The sequence below is a fragment of the Telopea speciosissima genome, chromosome 10 (genome assembly GCF_018873765.1).
Source record: "Telopea speciosissima isolate NSW1024214 ecotype Mountain lineage chromosome 10, Tspe_v1, whole genome shotgun sequence".
Classification (NCBI taxonomy): domain Eukaryota; kingdom Viridiplantae; phylum Streptophyta; class Magnoliopsida; order Proteales; family Proteaceae; genus Telopea; species Telopea speciosissima.
Window position 1 is genome coordinate 49,385,383 of NC_057925.1, and position 13,045 is coordinate 49,398,427.

At 38.9% G+C, this 13,045-nt stretch overlaps 2 protein-coding genes across 3 annotated transcripts in view; one reads left to right on the plus strand and one right to left on the minus strand.

Annotated features, from left to right (window-relative positions):
- The window catches only part of LOC122642459 (GBF-interacting protein 1-like), a 29,268-nt gene extending 24,149 nt beyond the window's left edge, over positions 1-5,119 (plus strand). For both annotated transcript variants that reach the window (XM_043835944.1, XM_043835945.1), the window contains exon 10: positions 4,251-5,119. In XM_043835944.1, coding sequence (XP_043691879.1) covers positions 4,251-4,547 — 297 coding nt within the window. In that variant the 3' untranslated portion in view covers positions 4,548-5,119. The remainder of the gene's footprint in view (positions 1-4,250) is intronic.
- A 2,443-nt stretch (positions 5,120-7,562) lies between these two features.
- On the minus strand, positions 7,563-10,536 carry LOC122641694 (nucleotide-sugar uncharacterized transporter 2). The gene is made up of 7 exons (XM_043834982.1): positions 10,432-10,536; positions 9,514-9,665; positions 9,139-9,347; positions 8,940-9,033; positions 8,531-8,697; positions 8,285-8,455; positions 7,563-8,035 (listed from the first exon to the last, which is right to left on the minus strand). Exons 1-7 carry the CDS (start codon positions 10,508-10,510, stop codon positions 7,750-7,752), a joined length of 1,158 nt encoding a protein of 385 aa, XP_043690917.1. The 5' UTR covers positions 10,511-10,536; the 3' UTR covers positions 7,563-7,749.
- Between the last annotated feature and the right edge of the window lie 2,509 nt (positions 10,537-13,045).

The window sequence follows — 13,045 nt, forward strand, 5'->3', positions numbered from 1 at the left end:
GTTGTACGTTAGGATGTTTAATAGCTTTTAAGAGTTCTTTTTTGAGTTTATTTACTTTAATTTAGTGTGTGAGAGTGATTAAGAGTCTTTTATGAGTCAGGATAGGAATTTTTAAAGGTATTATATCAATTGGACATGTATTGAGTAAAGAAATTTGAGTCTTTTTCAAGAGTTTGGTGATGTTGAGCTGTGCACATGGGATTGGATTTCCAGATCTGATCTCTCTCCTAGTTCTTTTCATCTCTGAGATCAGGTGCATATTTCTTCTCTTTGTTTTTCTCATTCTCTCGATTCTTCTAATTCTCCTCTCTTCATACCAATTTCTTGTTCTGATTTTTTTTTTTTCTGGAACTCAAAGTAGTAATTTTTGAAACTTCAAATCTAACCATTTGATTTCAATACTGCTTTCATACTTAGCAATTGGTTTTTGTTCTGAACCTTCTTTGGAACTGATTTCCTATTTTCTTACTCCAAATATGATTTCAATTTAATCGATTTTTCAAGTTCTTTTTTCTAAATCTGATCACAGATTTCTGACTGTCATTAGGCTTGTTATTTGGCACTGAAATCAATCTCTAATCTGTTTTGTCTGAACCTTCCATCGATTCTCATGTTTAGGAATTCCTTCTTCAAGTAGTAGTCTTTAGAACTTAGGAATCTATCATTGTACCAAGCTTGATTTATAATATAATAATAATATTCTCCCTTCAAGAGGGTGGGCCTTGGCGCTATGGTAAGGTTGATCCATTGTGACCAAGTGGTCGCGAGTTCGAGTCTGGAAGCAGCCTTAGAGAGGCTGCGTACATTATGACCCTCCCCAGACCCTGCTGTGGTGGGAGCCTTGTGCACTGGGAACGCCTTTTTTTCCCAATATTCTCCCATCCAATTAGAGCTTTTGGCTGAAAAAAACCCAGCCAAACCCTTTTACATGGATTCTACAATCTTATTTTATAAACTTTATGCTAGGGCGTTCCCCGAAACCCCATTTAGTTGGGATAAGGCTGAGTTGTTGTTGGCCAGAATTTTGGATGGATCTGATCCCTTGATTTTCTGTTATTAAAATTCTTTGGAAAACTAGTTTCATTCCTTAACTGAGATCCTATTGCAAGCGGATCTCACTGGTTCGAGATTAGCATTGCATTAGCAACCCACCAAAGTTTTCATACATCTCACAGCAAATAGGTGCTCTGAATCTCATATAACTAAAAGGTTGAAAGCCAATTCCATTCATCAAAGTTCGTTTTGGGCCTATGGCCAATACATGTATTTATAGCTTCTTTTAGAAACCACAATTTGATTGCTTATAGTCTTTTAACCTCTTGCATACAATTTGACTTACGATCTGAAAACCTCCAGCCTACAATTTGACTTCAAATCTGAAAACCTCCAACTTACAATTTGGATTAGTCTGAAAGCTTTCGCCCAACTATTTGGGCTTATAAGTCTGAAACTTCCAGCCTACAATTGACTTGGACTGCAGAATGTGAACACCTCTGGGCCACAATTGAATTGGATTGCAATGTGAACATCTCCAGCCAACTATTGAAAAACCCAAATCTAAACCAGATTTGGTCTACAGTGAACTAGAAAACTGCTGTAAACCGAATCCAAAGGTGAACCGCAAGCCATTATTCTGGGCTGGTCTTCCTTATGTGAGCATACTTGTGCTGAAACCTTGATTATGCATCAAAGGTGCCAATAGCTTTTATGTGCATACAGAGGTGCCTAGCTTTCATATTATCAATAGACACGGCATTTATGTACATTGACACATGCTCTGCATTCTGTTTGTCTCCAACATTTGATGTACTCTAGCTTTGCCCCACTTCATCACTGATGAATGGAGGAAATTGCATACATTGAACTGCAGGCAAGTAGGCAACACAAATGAATGGAGATGCTTAACATGTTTTTCAATCTAATCATGTTGCGGATTTCTCATAAAATATTTGCCAAGATTTTAGCATTCTTAGGCCTGATTTGGTATGATTTCTATTTTAGTTTCAGATTGATTTTATGAAATAGTCAATAAATAGATTTTTGGTCAAGAAATTGAAATTGTTTTGGTTGCATAAATCTGAAATATTTCAAAAATAAGATATTTATTTTGTTAGTTTAATTCGTGGGAATAGATTCTTTCTTTTCCATTGTGATGGAGTTCTCCACATTGTTGCCCTGACGCTGCTGCCTTGCCACTTCTGCAAGCCCTGCGCAAGTGCATCGTCGCACCAGCACACCTGCAACCTTCATGAAAGCACCCCTCATCCCCCCGCAAACCCCAAAAAATATTACTACTAAGTATTGGGATGGCCAAAATGAATGTCGGCAACCCAAGTACACAAGGACTCTGCCAATGTTAGTGTTAGCTACATTTGCCGCCTATATATCAGCGTAGACCATGCCTCAAAACTGCTCTATTGTGTAAAATAGCTGCATGTATGCACCGATTTTTTTTATTATAGTTTCAAGACTTTTGAACAGTAGTGGATTGAGAAAGGCAAATATGGTTACAGCTACTGGACAGAGAGCATACAACACCAGACACTACTTTGCTTGGATTGTGTTTCGCAAAATCGAAATTGGAGAACATTCTTTCGGTTCAGATAATCTATACATTGCTATACGGGGGAAAACAAGAAGCATCTAATAGATCTTCCAATTTTACAGAAAACCTCTTGTCAAGTAAATACTATTCCATGTTTCTAAACTTCCAAACACTGGCCTTAACATAAATAAAGTTACAAAATTACAACTACTACTCAAACTTCATTAACAAGAGAAATTGATACTATATTACAAGGATAGATAAATCATGTTTTCAATTATTGGAAGGGGCAAAGGTGAGGAGTTGCTTGAACTGAACCCACGGCTTCACAACCACAACATTGTATGTCTTTGGAACTCCACCCTGAGAAGCAGAGACGGTGAGATAATACTTTAACCCTGACACATCAGCCTCCACGCACCGACATCTCCGCCACACTCACTCACCACATCAGCCTCACCACAGCCCCCGTGCAACAATACCCTGCACATCAGCCTCCATGCACTGCACCACAAGTGTTGCCCAGCCCCCATCGTTGCAACCGAGCCCAGCATCTCCCAAACCCCATCGCTGCAACCGTCTTCAACCGCTGCTACCCCTGCCCATCGACCCCCTGAAACTCACATACAGCCGCTCTGCATAGCAGCAGGATCTTTTTCTCCCCACCGCCGATGGCAATAACCAGAGAGAGAGAGGGGCAAACCTTCCGCCTCCACTGCGTTTCACAGTTGAAACTCGAAATACTCTCTTGCATAGCAGTAGGGTGTTTTAAAATGTAAAATGACAAGCATACCCATGTTTTTAGTCGTTGTTTACCACGTGTTAATTAGAGTAGCGCGAAATTAGTATGAGACAATTTCAATTTTGAAATTGAAAGGGGTCTTCAGCTGTTTCACAATTTCAGTTTCAAATGATTTTACTTTCTCATAAATAAGGTAAATAAAGCATACCAAACACCTCAATTTCAATTTATGAGGTCATGAAATTGAAATAGAGATCATACCAAAACAGCCCTTAGCTAGAATTCTTACTTTTAAAATTGGAATTTACATGAACATTTTGTTAATCTGGTTTAGTATGTTCTTGCTATGATACTCAGCTCAGCCTTCTCCCTATATGGGATTGGTAATGAATTCCGATTTGCCATTATTCTCTGACAAAAGCTATGTTAGTTGTCGGTACAAAATCATTCACTTCTTCCCAAGTCTATCAGTCCCTTGGATTTTTACTCTAATCTGTGCATCATGTCTCCTTTCCTCTAGTCTGCATTATGTTCTCTATTTCAGATGCCAATGCCACATCTATATATATATATATATATCTGTGGGTGTGGGGGGAAAAGAACGATGCCTGGTTGCATAACCTCTGCACCCAGACATATGAGTGCCCAAAATTACCACCTCCGCCCCTCTCAAATAAAAAATCCCTTCCATACACACACACACACACATGTATGGAAAATAACGATGCCTGGTTGCGTAACCCCTGCACCCAGACACATGAGTGCCCAAAATTACCACCCCGCCCCTCTCAAATATAAAATCCCATCCATGCATATGCCCCTGTGCGCGCTCTCATTGGCTCCCGCACTGGTGCAGGGACTACTCAACCAGGCAGCGATCTCTTGCCCATATATATTGATATTGCGAGTTTACTCTCAGAAACTAGATTTTGCTGATAGATAATTGTGTAAACATTTTTGCAGAGTGAAGGATCAGCTGTCTGGATTCCTGCACCTGGAAGAGACATCTCTGGCTTACAGGCTAGTTCTTTCTACAACCTGCCTCCTCAGGGGCAGCATGTGGCATTTGCCCCCACACAGGCTGGCCATGGTGCATTTGCTGGAATCTATCACCCTGCGCAGACAGTGGCAGCAGCAACTGTTCATCCACTGCTGCAACAGTCTCAGACTATGGCTGGAGCTGTTGAAATGGTAGGACCCCCAGCTGGTATCTATCAGCAACCTCAGCGTGCGCAGATGAGTTGGGCCAATAATTACTGAAGAGATTCTTTTTGGAGACTGAAATCATGAAATATAAATTGATCTCAGGATTCTTGATATATGGAGTATGGATGGAGGGAAACATCGGGAAGAATGTATGCCATTGGCATGATCTGAGTGTACATATATAGAAGATGGATGGGAAATTGTGGGTGGAATGGTTGGGGATGGAGGAGGAAAGGTGAGATTCACCTGTGACAGATATTGACCATTTTAAATTAGTTGAGGAGCCATGTGCAAGTGTTTACTTGCTTGCTGCTGGTACTGGTCGATTTTTTACCCCCAGTTTTAACCTTTTCCTTTTGAATAGAAATTCTAGCCTGTTTTCATCTTTTAATTACCATGGGTGGTTAGTAGCTTTATTGGTTTTTTTTTTTTTTTTTTTTCTGTTCTTTCTCTCTTCTTTGAGGTCTATAGGGACTTTTGAAGGTAAGATGAAGTTGGCGGGGTTTTCATTCTTTTTCTTCCAGTCTTACCTGTAAAGTAAATTTTGATACTAATAGATGTTGATGTATGCCAAACTGTTGTAATTGGTACAAGAGAAGTAGAAATTTATTGTTTTTCCCTTTTCATATGACATACATATTAATTATACATGGGAAGCCATACGCAGGTTCTAAAGGCTTCTCGGAGTTTTAGAGGCGTCCTTCTTGATTTACCTGTATAGACCATCTTTGACTCATACATCAACTGAGCTTTAGATCCTGGGATCTTTGTGGTCTTCTTTCTTCCATCAGGAACTTCTAGTGTTTTCTTTTTCTTTGGGGGGTGGGGGTGTTCCTGGATGGAGAGTTTTTCTGTTTGTTTGGTACAGCCCTTGTACATATATCATTCTTTGATAATCTAACATTGACCTGTAGTCTGCCTCAGCTTTCATGTTTCTATTGTTGCGTGGCCAGCCCCTTTTTGTTTATTTTTTGTGAATGAAATATAATGTCTTCATTGCAATTTTAGATTTCATGTGAATGGTATGGAACTGATTCTTCAAATAGGGTGATCTATTGCAGGATAGTTTAGGGTTTTGATTTTGGGTATTAGTTTCCCCAGAAGTCATATTTTTTTGTTCATTTAGGCTTCCTGATCAACACTCAATTGACAACACATTGCGGAATGACTTTGACTCTTCTCCTATGTATTATGTGTGGTCATGGCAGGATTGATTAATTTGCTGCATGATGTCTGTATCTTTGTCCTACATATTGTCTGCATACCTAAGTACATATTGTATCTTTTCTCTTTAACCTTAAATCTACAGCGGCCCAGCAATGATACTTAAGGAGGAATTGAAAAGCAGATTGATGTTTGATATATGCATTCTCTGTGAACACAGCCTTAATTTCAGAAAGTCCATTATATGTTTTCTTACGTTTTCAAAGTATAGCTGTATAGTTCATTCTTTTTTAGCCAGAATTTAGAGTTGAGATTTTAGGGGGGGGGGGGGGGGAAGGTGGGGTTGTTGTTGTCCAGGACCTTTGAATGCATTATTTGACGTAGAATGCTTTCCATGAAATGAAAGGTTATGTTTGGTATGCGTTTTCAGAATAGATTTGGGGTTGGAGAGTATTTCGAAGCAAAAAAATGGAGAAGATTTGAGTTTCAGAATGTGTTTTTAGACCCAAAATCTATTCCCAGAAAACATACCAAACACAGCCAAAGAAATAAGGACAACTTGGCTTGAATCCACTGATGTCCACGATAGGAGGGAACAATGATTGGATAAAAGGTACAACTAATGGGAGTTCCTTGATGATAGGGGCACCTGTCTCTTTCATAATGTTCATGTCTGTGATTTTGAAGCCAGACCCATCCACAAATAGTTTGCAGTTAAAGGATACAACAACAGAAACTAGTGCATCATCTATACACTGTCAGTTCTGTATTTTGGAATCATGGAAAAAGTTCCCCCGTCAGAGATTGAATTCCCCCAAATGTCTTTAAAAGAATACTAGTTGCTCGATCAGGACCTAGCTTTATTGCGAGAAAAAAAAGAGATTTTTGTCACGCAAGAGGTCTGGTTCCGCCAACGCGGGGGAATGAAGACACAGCCGAGCCAAGGATGTGACTTAAGTGAGACGTCTTAGCGCACCTCTTTTAGGCATTTGGCCTCCTTGTACAGTCAAATTACATAGATGGTCTTTCATGGCACCATTCCTGGTTATCACCAGGGTGATGGGGAGGCGATTCTGCACCTTCCGCACGACCGTGAGGCTTGTAAAAGAGCTGAATAGATGTGTCGAGAGGCATCAAAACCTACAATCTCGTCAAATGGTGGAGCTGGAGCTTCAGTGTCGTGGAAACCCCTGCCGAGTGCCAAAGCTCTACATCCAGCGAGTGGAGACAATATGAAACTTAGGAGGACTTCTTAAGCAGTGCAGAAAGAAACAAGAAAAAAAGTTTAGAAGAAAAGAAGACAGGAAGAGATAGCAAGAGCTGATCAATGAATGGTGGTGGTGGGGGTTTGGGGGTGGGGAGTGGGGCAGGGCGGGGGTTGGAAACCATTTAAAATAGGAAATACCATCTTGGGAGAAAAAAATCCCATGTGGGCGGAGTGGGAATGCTTTCCCATGCCCTCTCACATTGGTGTGAGAGCAAATAAAACATTAACATATTTTCCTGTGAAGGCTTGATTTGATCCCAAGAACTTGCTACTACCAGCCAAGGTTTTTACCTGTTAACAACTTAAGGAATTGTAGGATAGATGATAAAAAAGCATTAGCTTCTACAACGTCGGATGATTGATCGAATGAGGTGAAATTTTGTGGACAGGTAGGCCCCAAATGCCAAGTTTCAATTCAAAAGATAGGCCTCTTTGTAACCTCAAGGGTTTGTTGATCATGTATGTTTCCTTGGGGGCGAAGATTGAAGGCTTCGTAGAGGCATAGAGAAGAGAAGAGAAGAAGTTCAAAAGGAGTAATTCATGTGGCAAGCTAAAGGAATGAAAAATTAAAGACTTACCAAAAAGATGTACACAAATATTTGGATGAGTAATGAGGATGCATAGACATACATGGAAAAGTAAATGATTGAATAGTAAGTTCCCAAAACTGTGGAAAGTCATGTCTGTACATGATTTAGTCTTTATCCATCACTGAAAGTTTAAATAAGAATATTGACCAAAACAAAATTTTTTTTTGTAAGTTAACAAGAATATAACCAATGGGAAATGGGTTAATTTTCACAAGTCTCTCTCTAGTCCACAGTTTCAGACAGCTTCCGGGGCATTATTCTTTACATCTTGCTTTTCTGTGGCGCCACCAGCACTGATTTTGGGTGTCAAAGGAAATGAATTCTGCTTTCTGATCTGCTCATTTGCCTCTTCTACTTCCTGTAAGTTGAGTGAGGTATACACTGCCATTCCACAAAGAGCCGCAACAGCTCCACAGATGCTCATAGACCCAGGATCTGAACTGAAAATTAGGTATCCTCCTAGCATGATCACACAAGTCTTGAACTGACCTAAAACAACGTGGGAAGTTGCTGATGTTGCACTGCATGTGGATAATTATATTTTGTTATTACAACTCTTAATCACCCTCAAACAGCTATTCTCACACTCAAAATTGTGGAGTTCAGCGAAAAACATTCATGAATGGAACAAGTTGTGAAGTTTAATAGCCAACATTATCCTATGAACTTGTTAACTAGATTTCAAATGAAATTAATGATCTGAGGAGACAGTTGCAGATCCTTTCTTGTAATTGGAAATTGAGGGAAGAGGAAACAGAAAATAATCCTACCCAAGTGCCAAAGCTCCAGACCATTGAAGGAGAAAGCCAAGGACAGCTGATATGGTGATAGCAGATGTGCTGTTGAAATCCCACTTGAAGGACAACACTCCAGGTGGGTCTAGCCATGGCATCAAAGCCAGCAAGAAAAAGATAGTCACTGGTGTGGTCTTCCACATCAACCTGCATTCAAATATCTCACTTTGCTTTTAACATTTTATGGCTTTGATTTCTATCAAAAGAAATATGATTACTTACGCTAGAGCAGTCCAGTTGCCTTTCTGTTGCAGATTAGACCAGAGAATTTTATTTATAGCACTTGGGATTATCCATGCTAATGCAACACAGGCACCAAACAAGTTGAACTCTAAATCTGTCACAGTGGCCACTGCAACACCGATTGAGACAACAGTAAGAGCCAGAACCTGCATCATCAATCATCATTGAGAAGAGAACATGAAATTGATGTCCAACAAACAGCCTATAAGTAAGAACTTTGGGGAATTAAGACATTTATGGAAGTATGAAATGCACATCATCTGCAGGACTTTTGAACATTCTCTTCTTCATGCTCTTTCATCAAAAACAAATGTTTACTTCCCCTCCCTTCCCCTTTTAGATACTAGTTTACACTTTACACAGTTAAATGGACAAAGTTCACTCCCACCTTATTGAAGGAAACCTTTTTCCTGAAGAGAATGAACTCGGACAGGACAATGGTTGGAGTGACCGAAATCTTAGCCATCTGGTAGAACCCAACACTGCATGCAGACACATCAATAGGAAAGAAATACTAAATACAAGGAACAGGGGGAAAAAACAGTAGTTGCGGAAACAGAAGAATATATGTTTCTTCATTATCTTACCTGTTATGCTTTAGGCTGATATTGGCAAGGCCAGTAGAGAAAGACATGACAGCACCCAAGAAAAAGAGAGAAGAGTATGGTGTGGACTTGGAAGGAGGAGATATGGGAAGCAATGAAAGTGCTTTGAAAATTGCTAGCAGTACCCACGCAGCGGAATAGTGGATCAATGTGAGGAAGATTGGAAAATTAAATCCAACCTTCCCCATAACCTATAAACAGAATCAAGAATTAGATTGATTAAATATGAAGCAGACAGAGCTCAAATACAAAACCTGACGCTACACAAGAAAACCAAGGTTGAGCTCGTAACCACCCTGCCCCAAAGTAAAAAGGAGTGAAAGGAAACAGGAAAAAATGAGCAAGATGATTACAAACCAATTTGTTTGCCAGGATTATTCCAACGGCGACGAAGAAGTTGAAGGTCAGTGCCACAGAAGGTCCACAAAACCGTTGTTGTTGACGCTTAGCTCCTTCTGAGGTTCGAAGCTCGTTGAAGAGAGAACCTCTCAATTCCTCCAATGCTTGCCCTGGTATTTCGGCATGATGCAACCAAAGAAATTCAGATCAAAAGAAACAGGCACAGTTTACACGATTTAAGCTACACCAATTAATGCAAACAATTGGTGACATTATGGAAATCTTTGGCCATGGATTCAGCAGAGAAACTCATTTAGGAATCCAGAAGCACTTTAGGCTACACCAATTAATGCAAACAACATCCATAAGTGCACTCTACAGATCAATGGAAACGCCCTAAGAATAGAAGTTGAAGTTAATAAATATAAGGATTTGTTAAGCACTTGGGCAAAATATCCAGGAGAGAATGACCACAAACAACTCTAGTTGCAGATAAATCCAGACCACATAGCATTAAAGCAGAGACAAGAGAAATCCAGGAAAGACATCAAGTGCACAAGGAAAAAAATTGCAGAATACAGCAAATTAGCAAATTAGGAATTCTTAATAAAACAAAGGATATTCAAATATAGTTTTTAAAGCAGCACACACCCATAGGGGATCAGAAGAACTCAACTCAATTGAAAAACTTACTCGAACAACAAAAGCATTAAATATAAGTGTAAATAAAACTTTTAAAATTAACCCAATTGAGGAAAACCCAAAAGAATGGATTCATAACGAGAAAATTTAACCCAATTAAACAGAACCTCTAGAACTTGAAAAGGAAAGGAGGAAGAAGAAAGTAGACAAACAAATAAATCAAACTTTTGGACATGAAAATAAATCCATCAAAAGCAATGCAGGTAAAAAAAAAAAAACAAAAAAACAAAAAACCTGCTTCGCCTGCGTCGCTGTCTTTGCGTTTGATAAATTTCCTTGCATCTCTCACGATCAATGGATCTAACAAACCCATTTGCACGAAAGGAAAGCATCAGCTCGCCCACCAACCCATTACGTTTTAAAGTATGAAGATGAAGAGGAACGATAAGAAAAGCTCCCCCCAAGAAGAATAGAAGCAGAGTTAAAGAAGAATTGTAAGTGGGTTTATATTTTGGTAAGTGGTAGAATCCAAAACCAAACCAAAGTTGTTGGCACCAATCCAATAACAACAAAAACCAGAAGAAAGGGAGCGTGTCGGTAACGTTAAATTGAATAAAATTTGATATTACAATTAGATTGAATCCAAAACTCTGCGAATGCCGGAGTTTATGTACAAAAATTAATGCAAGTTTACGGGGAAATTAAGGAAACATCATCGGACCACCCTACTCCTCACTCCTCTCCCAACCTTCTCATTTATGAATTCGTCAAAAGTACTCCAGAAAATCATGGCGATACCTTCTATCATAATCATTATAGTTATGGTCCAGCTGGGGTATTTGATGGGTTGATGATTAAAGATAGATTAAAACCCGGAATCCGATTTCTATCCGATTTAATCCTAGTTTTTGATTAACTGATTAAAATCAGATTAATTTCGATCCAAATAGACTAATCCGACCGATCTAATCACGATTTTTAAAATAATGGTGAATTTACATACTAACAGTGTAACCGACACTAATTGGCTTCTTAACATTTTGAGGCTATGGATGTGTGAAAAACTGAAAGTAATTTGTCTCCATTGCCCAAAATTCCAATGACCAATCTTAGAAAGACATTTCAGAAATTTTTTGTTTTTGGGGTTAATGATTTGCAGAATTCATCCAAATTCTTTTCCCTAATTTGCAAAAGATCCAATTTCTAAAGTTATTACACTCCAAATTACGATTCAGATTGGGTTTACTTGATTCTGATTCAGTCGAAATTGATTGGGTATTGGCCTGAACCTTAGAAACCCAGCATGGATCGATTGCTCTAGCTCATTTGACATCGGAATAAAGCTCGGCCAATTCAACCAATCTGATCCGATTCTTGAAACCCTGGTACGATGATATAAGAATTCAATCACAAGGTTACATCGCCGGTGGTGAAGGGATTCTTTTTTTTTTTTTCTACATCAATGAAAGAGATTGCTGCCTTGGCCTTTAGAGCCTGCACACACACGCTGGCCAATGGAAGCCCAAACACAAAGCATCACTTTGGGTGGGATTTTTGCTTTTCCATAAGGGCAACATGGTATTTTTGCATGCTTTTGTGTTTAGGCATAGAAGCCTCGCGACCTGGTAGTGTTCTTTTCCCCTTAAATATATCTGGAAAATTTGCATCCCCTATTGTCTCTAGGAAAATTATCACCTCCAGTTTGCTGACCGGCCCGGTTCCCTAGTTCCTCTAATAGGGGGATGGTGGACTCCACCCGGGCAGGGTGTTTGGGCATGGGTAGAGAGGTCATTTCAGCCCCCCTTTGTTAGAGAAACTGGAGAACTGGGCCGGTCAGCAAACTGGAGGTGATAAAGATCCATTGTCTCTATCCTTGTTTTGCGTGCAATCATGTATGATAGGTACACAAAACCTTAAAAGACAAAAATAAAGAAGGGGGAAATAAGCATTAAAATCAAAACTCTCCTTTCTCTTTCAAAAACTAGTTTTACTTCTCTTCCTTTCACTTGCAAGCAAGCCCAAATTTTAGGACTGTAAATGGATAATTGAAAATTTGAATTTGATCTGTATCTGTATTCATTTCGGGACATCTCTATTAGTTTAGAGATAATCGGAAAAAAATCCGAATATTCCAATAAAAATCCGTTTAGAAAAAATTTTGAATATTTAATAATACAAAATTAAGTAAATAATGATCTTGAGGGTTTTTTAAGATTCAACAAATTCTAGAATATGAGGAAAAGAGAATCATGATCAAAGAGATATGGATTGAGAATGAATTGTATCCGCTAAAAGGAGGAAGGTCCAAGTTATACAAGGCAAAGATGTAAGCGGATGGTCAAAAATCCAAATTAGATCCGCATCCGAAGCCATTTAGAGGTGTATTCGACTAAGAAATATCCGGATCTGATCCGTATCCGAGCCAAATCCAATTCGTTTACATAGGCCTACCAAATTCTTTGATCACAAGATAAGAATGAAGAATCGATGTCAATATGTCTTTTTTTAACCCTTAATTTTCATTTTAATTAAGGCACCCTTTAAGCTTTTCCCCCAAAAATAAAAAAAATAAAAAAAAATGGTGCAGTTATAACTTCCATTTAATTGACCATGGTCTACACCTCATCCATAGGGTTTGTTTCTCGCAGTTGGTTATCCCTGATTTTACTAAAGAACAAAAAATCTGGAATTAAAATGGGAATTTTTTTGGCAAGAGTATTAAAATGGGATTTGAGAGAGTTGTATTTTTAATATACGTTTTACTATTACCAAAAAAAATAAAAAAAAATTAGGAGTAGAGATGTTTGAGCAAGCAAGGAAAACCTGGTGCCCCTGGGTGTTGTACTGTTGTTGAAAGCACCATAAAAGTTTAAATCACATTTCAGGGAGGATTTACTCCATATGGCTT

Excerpts from the sequence above, each read along its gene's own strand:
- LOC122641694 (XM_043834982.1), bottom strand. The coding sequence starts at position 10,510 with ATGGGTTTGTTAGATCCATTGATCGTGAGAGATGCAAGGAAATTTATC. Across the intron at positions 9,348-9,513 it reads TAATCCTGGCAAACAAATTG|GTTATGGGGAAGGTTGGATT; the intron begins GTTTGTAATCAT and ends TTCTGTTTATAG. Across the intron at positions 9,034-9,138 it reads ATCAGCCTAAAGCATAACAG|TGTTGGGTTCTACCAGATGG; the intron begins GTAAGATAATGA and ends GTCTGCATGCAG.